Source organism: Sinocyclocheilus rhinocerous, unplaced genomic scaffold (assembly GCF_001515625.1).
Source record: "Sinocyclocheilus rhinocerous isolate Xijiao unplaced genomic scaffold, SAMN03320098_v1.1 scaffold990, whole genome shotgun sequence".
Taxonomy (NCBI): Eukaryota; Metazoa; Chordata; class Actinopteri; order Cypriniformes; family Cyprinidae; genus Sinocyclocheilus; species Sinocyclocheilus rhinocerous.
The window spans coordinates 1,168,229-1,180,165 of NW_015652301.1; the positions used below are offsets into that span (position 1 = coordinate 1,168,229).

General features: G+C 34.2%; 1 protein-coding gene across 2 annotated transcripts in view; it reads left to right on the forward strand.

Moving 5' to 3' along the window:
* Positions 1-1,705: 1,705 nt before the first annotated feature.
* Positions 1,706-11,937, forward strand: part of dhx37 (DEAH (Asp-Glu-Ala-His) box polypeptide 37) — a 22,511-nt gene continuing 12,279 nt past the window's right edge. The window contains exons 1-14 of one of the 2 annotated variants that reach the window (XM_016520464.1): positions 1,706-1,765; positions 3,171-3,345; positions 4,458-4,568; positions 4,808-4,863; positions 4,963-5,075; positions 5,155-5,503; positions 6,620-6,768; positions 6,849-6,941; positions 8,068-8,164; positions 8,257-8,370; positions 8,450-8,551; positions 9,816-9,930; positions 10,047-10,145; positions 10,323-10,384. In XM_016520464.1, the coding sequence (XP_016375950.1) occupies positions 3,240-3,345; positions 4,458-4,568; positions 4,808-4,863; positions 4,963-5,075; positions 5,155-5,503; positions 6,620-6,768; positions 6,849-6,941; positions 8,068-8,164; positions 8,257-8,370; positions 8,450-8,551; positions 9,816-9,930; positions 10,047-10,145; positions 10,323-10,384 (1,566 nt within the window). In that variant the 5' untranslated portion in view covers positions 1,706-1,765; positions 3,171-3,239. Of the gene's footprint in view, positions 1,766-3,170; positions 3,346-4,457; positions 4,569-4,696; positions 4,864-4,962; positions 5,076-5,154; positions 5,504-6,619; positions 6,769-6,848; positions 6,942-8,067; positions 8,165-8,256; positions 8,371-8,449; positions 8,552-9,815; positions 9,931-10,046; positions 10,146-10,322; positions 10,385-11,937 lie in introns of both variants that reach the window. The other variant, XM_016520465.1, reaches the window with a different exon arrangement.

Sequence of the window (11,937 nt, forward strand, 5' to 3'; positions counted from 1 at the left end):
ATTAAAAAACGTGAACACATCACTCCATCCTTGGTCTCTCTACACTGGCTTCCTGTACAGTAGCCTATATGATTGATTTTAAGCTTCTTTTATAGTGTATAAATCTTTGCATGGCCTTGCACCGGCTTATTTATCAGATCTGCTAATTGAGTAGCAGACTGGAAGAACACTGAGATCAACAACTCAAAAAAAAAAATTTTTTTTTTTTTCCATTGATCAGAGCTTTTTTTTTGCTTTATTAATTCAATGCCACAAGAACATGAGGTATTACATATTCACATTATCAAATTAACATTATTAGCTGCCAGAGGAAAAAAAAGAAAGAAAATTACATCAAGTTCAATGCTTTCAGAGCATTACATGTTTTCAGTGCTTTTTTGTTTTTTGTTTGTTCTAAGAGATTTACATATAATTTAAAGTCATTTGTAAAATGTGCAAAATTTGGTTTACATTGAGCCCACTTCTTCTAACAACTCAAAATTTACTTTTCATATGATTAGTAGCGCCAAGACTTTGGAATAGCTTACCCTTACATGATGCTGACTCTGTACCTACATGTTTTTAAAATACAGATTAAGACACACTTGTTTGTCATGGCGTATTCTTCTTGTTGATAATAATAATAATAATAAACAATAATTATTATTGTTGTTGTTGTTTTGTATTTTGTTATTATTACTATCATAGGTGATGTTTTTAATTATTTCTTATTCTGTTTTTATACCGAGATGATGTAAAGCGCATTGGTCAACATGTGTTGTTTTAATAGTGCTATATAAATACAATTGACATTGACATTTCTTTTGTACGTTCTTTGTAAAAATTACACTCTTGTAAACTTGATCCATTGGTCACAATGAATTAAACAATTTCGGTGCATATTTACAGGTGCATGTGTGTGCTGTGTTCTTGTTATTCACGATTATATCCTTTTTTTATAGCTTCAATTAAATATTTTAAGGTTGCAAAAACAAAGCGCAATATTATTGTTGTTGTTGCTATACTTTACAAATTATAATGTTTGTTTCAAATCATATAAAACATAAAATATAGCATAATATAATATAAAAGACATATATTAATATTAATAATAATACATTTGAAATGTTTCTCTTAGTGAAAGTTTGTTATTCACTATTATATCCTTTTCTTTTTTTATATAGCTTCAATAAAATTTGTTTTTTTAAGTTTTTTTAAGGTTGCAAAAACAAAGCGCATATTTCATCATCATCATCATCATCATTATTATTAGTATGATTATTGTTGTTGTTATTGTTATACTTTACAAATGTTTTAAAATAATATAAAACATAAAATATAGCAGGATATAAATATAAGGCATTTATTAATATGAATAATAATACATTTGAAATGTTTCTCTTATTGAAAGTTATAATTCGCGATAAGTGTCTGTGGTTTTTACCTGATCTCGGATCAGTTTTATCAATTTTTAGACATTTTTAAAGATACATTTGTGCCTGTTTAGACAAGCTCTCCATAAACCAAAACAAGCCATACTCATTAAAAACATATTATTCAAACACTTCATATTTAATGGTATTTGATTATTTTAATTGCATTTAATGTATTATACTTTGCATGTTTTGGCCTGAGTTTTGGCACAAACTATGCAAAAGCAGCAGCACTTCCGGCGCACTAGTGTCCGGATTCGCTCGCTCGAAACATCGATCCCGGAACCTTTTATCGCTGCTGAAGCGCATCGGTCTCATTTAAAGGTTGCATAACATCACCACAGGATCAACACGTGAGTCTTTGCGAATATCGAGACATTTAGATGAATTGGTTACAATAATTTTTTATGCGGATAAAGGACGTAGCGATCCTATTAATGTAGTCAATGTTTGATAACGTAGAAGCTTTCCAGCGTCAGTGATTTAGTGGTTTTTAATGAATGTTAATCTGTTAGCTGATCTCGAGCAGCGTAAACACATCACATCAGCACACGTGAGCAGATATAAGATGATTTCTATATCTCACATTATAACACAGAACATACTCGAATTAGCCACAATGAGTGGTAAAAGATGTGTTGGTCAGCAGTAGCTGGGGAGAAAATCACGAAAACATGTCCAGCCATATATCCTCCTGAGAACCAGAAAAAAAAGTTTATTTTATTTTTATTTTTTTGAGAAAAACATTTTAAAAATATATATACTTTATTCATATTTTATTCTATGTCCATTGTAGAGGATGCCAGGAGAAGTTATTAAAAATAAATAAATAAAAAATAGACATGAAAAGGCATATATAGGCCAAAACAATGGTTTTTTTTTTATTCACCAATCCGTTTTTAGGTTTCTGGCTATTTTTAGCCAAACTTTGCACAAAGATGATTCTCAACTATGTTATGAAAGATGTAACAGAATGATTCAATTCTACTCTTTTACTTTATGCAATATGTGCCATAATTGTCCATACATTGGTATTCCCATTCTATATAATATCTATAGATTGCATCTAATTTGAATATTAATGTGTTCTTGGGGCAAACCATAATGAAAAAAAAGAAATGTAATAATGGGAGTAATAACTTGGCAACATTTTCATACGAATATCTCATATTTCATAGGAATATTGATCTATAATTTCTTTCCCTATTGACTTGCCTGATTAACATGATGTTTGTCCTGGTGTCCTCTACAGAAGACATGGATGCAAATTATGCCCTGTTTCGTAACAAAAAGTCATATTCCGATTTGAAACCCCATAACATTTTTCTGAGATGTTTATTTACGACATCTATGAGATGTTTATTAGCCAGATTTAAATGATCATTAAAAAACATTATCATATTTCCCTAAGAATGCTAAATTTGATAATTCTATCAATGTCAGTCATATTTAAAGACCAAGGAGAGGGAGTGTTTATGATGATCAAACCTCCAAACATTTGATATCTCTAAAAAGCCCTGAATGTGCACTCTACAGGACATCCAGACCTTAAACTGTGGCATGTAGGGTCTCAGAGAAATTCACTCAAATAGAATGTCCTCTATGAGTCCCAGGAGGATATCGATGTCACATTTCAACCCAAAATGAAAACGCGCATCAAATATTTGCTTGAATAAAATGACGCATATTTAAGGACCGTTAATATGTTTGCACTGTGATTTTATGTTCATTTCAAGTTTCTTGTCGTGTTCTTGACAGATGCTCATCACATTCTCTGCTGAGCTTCACATCTCTGAGGGTTTGTGTTTGGACCTATAAAGTTCTGCCATGGGCAGATTAAGAAAGAAACACAACTGGAAAGGCAGACAGCAGAGCACATCTGCGCAGACAGCTGCTGCAGACAGACAGACAGATGTGCAGGTGGAGATACAAGGTAAGATGCATGCGCGATCATTACCTCTGCAATATAAGTCGTTGTCATTAGGTACGCAATAAGAAGCAGAAACCATTCATTTAACATCCAATAACAAGCATGGAACATTGGGGAAAAAGCAACGTGTATGCAAAATGACTTAAATGCAACACAGTTTATTAAGGCAAATGTAGTATTTACTGTAAATTACCCTAATTGAGGACAATTAAAATTCTTCTATACTTGTCTCTGTAAAATTACACTCTTTTGTAAACTGTTAATCCACTGACTTAAGCGATTTTTGTGCATATATTTACAGGTGAAGTTGTTTTTGTTATTTATATATCAGTTTCTTTTTATTTCTTACAGTTCATTAAAAATAATTGTTAAAAATAATTTAAAATGGCCACAAAGCAAAGCAAAATTCCATTATTATTATTATTATTATTATCACTACTACTATTACTACTATTTTTATTATTAAGTAAAAGTTTTAGTGTTTAGACAAATATTATATTATATTGTATTATATTATAGTAAAGCTTTTTGAAATGTTTCTCTCAGTGAAAGTTCAGTTTTGACCACAGGGAAACAGAAAACCCGCACATAAATGCAGACGGTGATGATAGATGATTATGATCTAAAAAATACTATAATATTAATATATACACTCCTGGGCGAAAAAAGGGCCAAGCCAAAAATGGCTAAATATTTAGCTTTTAATAGTGTCATTATCTGAGACAGGAGTGCATTTGCTAAATTCTTGCTAATTTTCTTACTAATAACTTGTGGTTAAGATCATTAAAAGCTTAGAGTTTAGGCATTTTGGGCTTGGCTCTTTTTTCTTTTTTTTTTGCCCAGGAGTGTAATTTGTTTAGTTATTCTAAACAAAGGCTAATTTCAGTTGAATTTTAAGGCTTCGGTTTTTAGATGCATCACTAATTATTATAATATCCACTGAATCATCTAGATGAAGGTTTTTATGATGGTATGATACTGTAGAAGTATCACATGACAGCTGTAGAGCTCGTTTTGTGTCATTTTCAAGATATTAAGTATGTCTGCACTCTTTCACACGTGTGTGTTGTTATATCAGCAGTTCAAATGTGTGTGTTTTGTGTGATTGTGTGCAGATGGAGCCATGCTTAAAGGAGTAGACGACTGCAACGCTCTTGTTCTGCCCGCCACCAAAACCAAGAAACAAAAAGTAGAGCATCCTGTAGCCAAGAAAAAAGCCCTGACAAATGACAAGATGCGCATTAAATATCGCATGCGATTTATCATGCAGCCCTAGTCTGCACTCTTTCACACGTGTGTGTTGTTATATCAGCAATTCAAATGTGTGTGTTTTGTGTGATGCGATTGTGTGCAGATGGAGCCATGCTTAAAGGAGTAGACGACTGCAACGCTCTTGTTCTGCCCACCACCAAAACCAAGAAACAAAAAGTAGAGCATCCTGTAGCCAAGAAAAAAGCCCTGACAAAGAAGCAGAAGAAGAACCTGGAGAAAGTTCTGGAGCTGAAAGAGAAAAAAGCCCATGTAAGGAGAGCGAGAGTTTGTGAGACTGATGTGTCTGCTGGGTTTAGTTGATGCTGTTTGTTATATAGAAGTAATTTGTATGTTTCTCTTTCTCCGCAGAGAGCAGATATATTATCTAAACTAGCTGAGGTTCAGCTGCCCGATTCAGAGCTCAAACTGCTTTACACAACCTCTAAACTCGGCACTGGAGACAAACTCTACCAGACCAAAGAGTAAGAGATCAAACCGTACAGGACTCTGACTAGCTTATATTGAAAATATATGAAAATACGTCACTGTGTGTGCTTGCAGATCTGTGAATGAAGATCAGAATGGTGATTCAACTACTGTCAGGATCAGCAGTGTGAGCAGAGCAAACAGAAAGAGAAGACGACAGGTGGATGATGATGATGATAAGGATGAAGAGCGATCTGAGAAGTCAGAGACATCAGAGGAGGATGATGATGAGGGGTCAGACTCATCTGAGGAAGAGGAGGACAAACCCACAGAAGAGCCGCAGCTGCTGAGAGAGGAGGCGAAACAGAAAGAGACTGACGTTAAGGAAGAGAAGAACGATAAAGACGTGAAAGAGGAAATGCATAAGAAGGAAGACTGTAAACCTGCCGTGTTTATTCCTGTGGATCGGCTGCCGGAGATTCAGGTACAGGAAACAGATTGTTTTAAAGTGTGTGAGTATGAGAAGTTTTAGTGTGTGTTTCAAATGCAATTAATACCTATTATATCAGCATAAAGTCTGGTCCACATTGCAGCTTATTCTGATGAAAAACTGCCCACTTTAAGTGACTGCTAAATTTTAGTGTTCTTCAAACACAATTAATACATTATTCAGTTCAGTTTAATTCAATTCAATTCTGATCCACGTTGCAGTGACCAAAAACTGCCCACTTAGACATCAAGTGACTGCTAGTTTTCCCATTATTATTATAATAGTTTTTTTTTAGTTTTAGTGTGTTTCAAGTTTTTCCATGATTATTGTTATTATTATAGTGTGTTTCTATTCTATTCTATTCTATTATAATCCAGGTTTTGAAATGTTTCTCTCTGTGAAAATTGACAGCTCATAAATGTAAATGATGATGATGATGATGATGTTGGATGGTGGATTTATCAACTGATAAATAGATGAAAGAACAAATATGATCATTTTACTTGAAGCCTATGTATATCATGCATTATGAAAGTATTTAATGCATTAATTATGACTTTTAATGCATTAGGTGTTCTCATGAATAATTGAAGACTTCATTTGCAAAAACCGATAAACGCCACTTAAAAAAAAAAAAAAGAGCTGATTGCGGTGCATTATTCTCCACATATAGGTTTGATTGATATTACTTGGAATGCGCAATAAAAAAAAAAGTTATCGGTTTTTGCAAATGAACTCTTCAATTGTAACTACAGTTTGAATGCATTATAATAATTCATTTTGACAACGTATAATGTATTAGAACACATTGTGATGATTAATGGACTCTACAAGTATTATAATGCAATTTAGTTTACAATTGTTTATGAAAAGATATAATGCACACATACATTATGAATACCTATTATACATAAAGGTTTTGTTAACAAAGTTCTTGCTTGGATTTGAATCATTTTGGGTTGATTCACTTTGATCTGATTCAGTCCTGAAGCCTGGTTCACGCGATCTATCTTGCTGGTCCTAATAAAGTTATCAATTGACTTTGCCGTTTTTACTTGCATTTGGCTCTTGGTTTTGGATTCCGGGTGTAATTCTTCATGTGAATTGCAGGAGGCTCGTCTGAGGTTGCCGATCCTGGCAGAGGAGCAGGTGATCATGGAGGCGGTGAGGGAAAAAGAGTGTGTGGTGTTGTCTGGAGAGACAGGCAGCGGGAAAACCACACAGGTGCCTCAGTTCCTGTATGAGGCGGGATACGCCAGGTAACGTCATAGCCGGTGAGCCGCTGCCTGTATATGATCTGTGCTGTCTGTCTCTCATTGTTTGCTTCTCTGTTTCTCAGCTCTGGTGGTATTATTGGTGTGACGGAGCCCAGGAGAGTGGCGGCGATCAGCATGTCTCACCGTGTTGCCACAGAGATGAATTTACCCAGCGGGTATGACATCTGTGCAGTGAAGAAATACAGTGATGTTAGCACGGTTCAGAGGTGTTGTTAGGCATGACATGACCATATTAACCATATTAAAACCACTGTGCCGAACAGCCTTGAGTAGCTCTAACAACAGATTATAGTATTAAATATATTATCAGACTAAATATAGACAGATTATTGTTATTATTGCTATTAATAATAATCATCGTCATCATTATCGTAATTCTTCATTAACCTAAAGTTACGTTTCAAATATTGAGATTTGGCACTTATATAATTCAACACATGTTTACAAGTGCATGTTTGTGCATAAGCTTATCCAATCAAATGCATTTTAGAATATTCTACATGAAATCAAAATGCACCCTTTTTACCTTTTTACATACATATTTTTAAATGCATATTTTTGCTCTTATTATGTGCAATTCATCAGGTGTATTTATGCATTTTATTTTCTGAGCATAGTTGAGGCAAACCTGTCTGCCACAGGACAGGTCATTGTCTGAGACACGATTTCAGTCGTAACTAAATTTAAAAAAAAAATGCACTGCCGTTCAGAAGTTTGGTGTCAGTAAACATTTTTTATGTTTTTGAAAGCAGTCTCTTCTGCTCACCAAGGCTATATTAGATCAAAAATACAGTTAAAACAGTAATATTGTGAAATGTTATTACAATTTAAAAGAACTGTTTTCTATCTGAATACATTGTAAAAAGTGATTTATTTCTGTGATGCGCAGCTGAATTTTCAGCATCATTACTCCAGTCTTCAGTGTCACGTGATCCTTCAGAAATCATTCTAATATGCTGATTTGCTGCTCAATAAACGTTTCTGATTATTATCAATGCTGAACACAGTTGCATTGCTTCATATTTTTTTGTGGAAACGGTGTTATAATTTTTGGGTGGATTCTTTGATTCATCCAAATAGCTATGCAAGCATTTTTAGGCTTAAAATTAATTTCATGTTGACTTTAACCTGCTCTGTTAATTCTACTGTCCTGATGTGTTTGTGTGCATGACAGCAGTTATTTTAGAGCTTTTACAAACATCCTGCATGAAGTCTGTGCAGCTTTAATGCCAAACTGAAGTAAACTGAAATAAGTGTGTGTGTATGTGTGTGTGTGTTCAGGGTGGTGTCTTATCAGATCAGGTACGAGGGGAATGTGACAGAAAACACAAAGATCAAGTTTATGACAGACGGTGTCCTGCTGAAAGAAATTCAGAAGGTAATGCACATGCACAAACATGCACCACATATTACATTATATAATGCATCTTCATTCTCTTAACATCCATGTCATGATGCATGTTTTTGCAGGATTTCCTGCTGCAGAAATACAGTGTGGTCATCATAGATGAAGCTCATGAGCGCAGCGTCTACACCGATATCCTCATCGGCCTCCTGTCACGCATCGTCCCACTCCGCAACAAGGTAACACGCGGGAACATGCGTGATGGAGAGGTTAAATCTGTGTGGTTGGCATGTCTATAATGCGATCTGTGGTTCACAGAAAGGCTTACCCATGAAGCTGATCATCATGTCGGCGACGCTTCGCGTGGAGGACTTCACCGAGAACAAGAGACTCTTCCGAACTCCTCCACCGGTCATCAAGGTGTCCCATTCATATATATGACTCTTATTTCTCCTCTATAACATGTGTTCATGTCATTATCACACGTCACATTGACATGATGTTGGGCACTATGAAATCAGTTTTTTTTTCTTTCCCCAATTTTTTTTTTCCGTTTTAATGTTTCTGAAATTCTGGTTTAATGGTTAAATTAGATGTTAGCAATTAAAAACATGTCTAATTAATTGAAACTTAATTGAAACTTACACAGTCAACAATTTATTAAAAGTTTAACAAAATTTTACTTTTTAGTTTTATTTTTTTCCCAAATTTCCACGTTTTTAAATGATTCTGGATTCTCTCTCTCTCTTTTTATTTTTATTTTAATGTTTCTGGATTCCATTTTAATGGTTAAGTTTAATTTTAGTAATCAAACATTTTTTTCTAATTATACAGTTTATCCACAATTTATTAAAAGTTTAACAAAAATTAAAATGTTAACATCCTATGAAATCTGTTTTATTAATTTTTTTTCCAAATGTAGTGTTTTCCATTAAAAAAATTTTGGATTCCATTTTAATAGTTTAATTTAATTTGAATAATCATTAAGCATGTATTATCAATTAAATTCATAAAACTTAAGTAATTTATTACAATTTTTACAAAAATAGTGCCCTATGAAATGTTTTATTTTTTTTTACAAATTCTGTCTGTTTTAATTTTTCTGTATTTATGGTTTAATACAAATTTATAATTAAAAACAGTGGAAATCAAATTAAGGCGTCAGGCATGTATTCTGCAGATTATGATAAATTAAACATTTAAAGGATTAGTTCACCCATATTTTTCTGTTATGATCAACTAACCCTTTAAGCGTTAGAAAATGTTCTGTAGGTGATCACACAAAGTCATCTGCAGCTTTCTTAATTGGAAGGTTAAATTAAAAATAAAAATCAACCTAAAAATAACCAATAGAGAATGTTCTGTATGTGTTGTCACAAAAATCTCACCAACATTCTAGGAAGGTTAGTTTTTGGTTAAAAAATTAAACCATTAGGAAATGTTCTGTATGAGTTATTTTAAGGTTGTCTCAAAACCTCTATGAAATGTTCTGGGAATGTTATTTTATGGTTGTAAAGAAGCAATTTAAAAAGCATTCCTTAAATGTTATTATTGAATTCCCAACAAATAACCAAACCAAATAGGGGAACGTTCTGTGTTTAAGACTTCTATATGCAAATTACTTCTGTTATGATCAAGAAAAATACTGTTATCCAATATATGACGGTTTTAACACTGTATATAGGTGGAGGCCCGTCAGTTTGCGGTCACGGTTCATTTTAATAAACGCACGCCAGTGGACAACTACACTGGAGAAGCTTTCCGTAAGATCTGCAAGATTCACCGTATGCTGCCGCCAGGTCAGTTAAACACACATAGATGGAAAACTCATGAAGATGAATGATATGCACAGATACATGCACATGCAGCGCTGTATCATGAATGCAGGGATCTGAACACGTGTGTGTTGATGTAGGTGGGATTCTGGTGTTTCTGACGGGTCAAGCGGAGGTTCATTCTGTGTGTCGCAGACTGAGGAAGGCTTTCCCTTACAGACCCCACCGAGAGCACAAAGGTACACAGACACATCTCGCACTCACTAAGCACCCATTATGCTTAACTGTACTGGGAAATCGCTAACCAAAAGGAGCTGAATACACTTTACATTCTTTTTTTGTATGTAAATATTTAATTGAAATCCCTTAAATAGTTAAGCAGCCTTCCCAACAATACAAACTGAATGTTCTTTCAGATTCGATGGAAACAGAAGAAGATTTGAAGAAGTCAAAAAGAGCAAAGAAAAAGAAGAATATGGTATGATGACATGTATTCTAAGAAGGTTTTGCTAACATTTCCATTAGGTTATGAAAACCTTATTTCTGAGTGCTCACTGAATGTTCAAAACATCCAATTTTTTTATTTTTTAAAGTGCCCCTATTATGCATTTTCCAATATTACCTTTCATGCAGTGTGTAATGTAGCTGTCTGTGAATGTAAACGATCTGCAAAGTTGCAAAGCTTACAGTGCACGGTAAGTAAAGTTATTGTCTCTAAAAAAAAAGAATCTGAACAGCCTAAACGAGTCGTCAGGAATTCCAGTCTCACTGTAACACAGTAACACAATTGCATAATTCCCGCCTATGTTCTACATTGTCCGCCTGCGAACAACTTGACTCGCCCTCAAACACTATAGCATGCGCTGGATGCAGTAGACCAATCACAAAGGACTGGGCCATCTAACCAATCAGAGCAGAGCAGGTTCACGGAAAGGAGGGGTTTAGAGAGACTGAATCTTCGAACTGCTTCGAACTAATCGTTTACGAATCATTGAGAACTGAGGCGATATTAAATGTATATTATAAGAAAACGGAAGTGTTTTTTGATCTTGCATGCATGTAAACCTGTTTTAGGAGCCTCCCAAAACAATATTATGAACCTTAAAAATGGCATAATAGGGGCACTTTAAAAGCACCTTTTTTTTTTTTTTGGGTTACACAAATGTTAAGGGAACATTCCATTTTAACATTTTGCAAACATTGTGGTAATGTTACTTTTGAATGTTCTTTGAACGTTCTGAAACAAGTAGTAACATTTAAAAAACGTTAGATGAATATCCAACTAAAACATTTCAGAAATAAAATATTCCTTTTTTGGTTCCTTCGTTATTATTATTAAATACCACATAACTTTAAATAAACGTTTGATCATAACCTTGAGAGAACTTTGCCAGAACGTTCTGAGAACATTCCCTCATATATGGGATTGTCTGATTCTTGTTGTCCTGTCATGAAAACTACAGATAATGCTAATACACACTCAATACATGTAGTCATGCAATGTTTGTTATTAACATTAACAATTTGAAAACAAAGTATAACAGTATTCATAATTTGCACGGTTTGACATGATTTAAGCTAATTTTGCAATTGTTTAATCACCATTTTTTTTTTTCAATTGGTCAGAACAAAATTGGCAGACGTGTTACTTGTTTAGATGACATTTTCAGAAGGGCATTCCAGAGCCTAGGAGCTGCCACAGAGAAAGCACGATCCCCTCTACATTTTAGACGAGATCGCGGAACCATTAGGAGTAGTTGTTCATTTGATCAACTGTATCGAATGCTGCAGTAAGATCTAACAAAATTAGAACAACACAACTCCCAGAGTCAACACCTCTTAAGATATAACTGGCGACCCTCAAAAGAGCAGACTCTGTACTGTGGCCGGGTCTAAAAACCGACTGGGAACTATCTAAAATATTTTTTCCCTTTTAAAAAAAACATTTAACTGCTCCAACACAATTTTTTCTAATATCTTAGATATAAAAGGCAGCTTCGAAATGGGGCGAAAATTACTCATGTTAAAGGG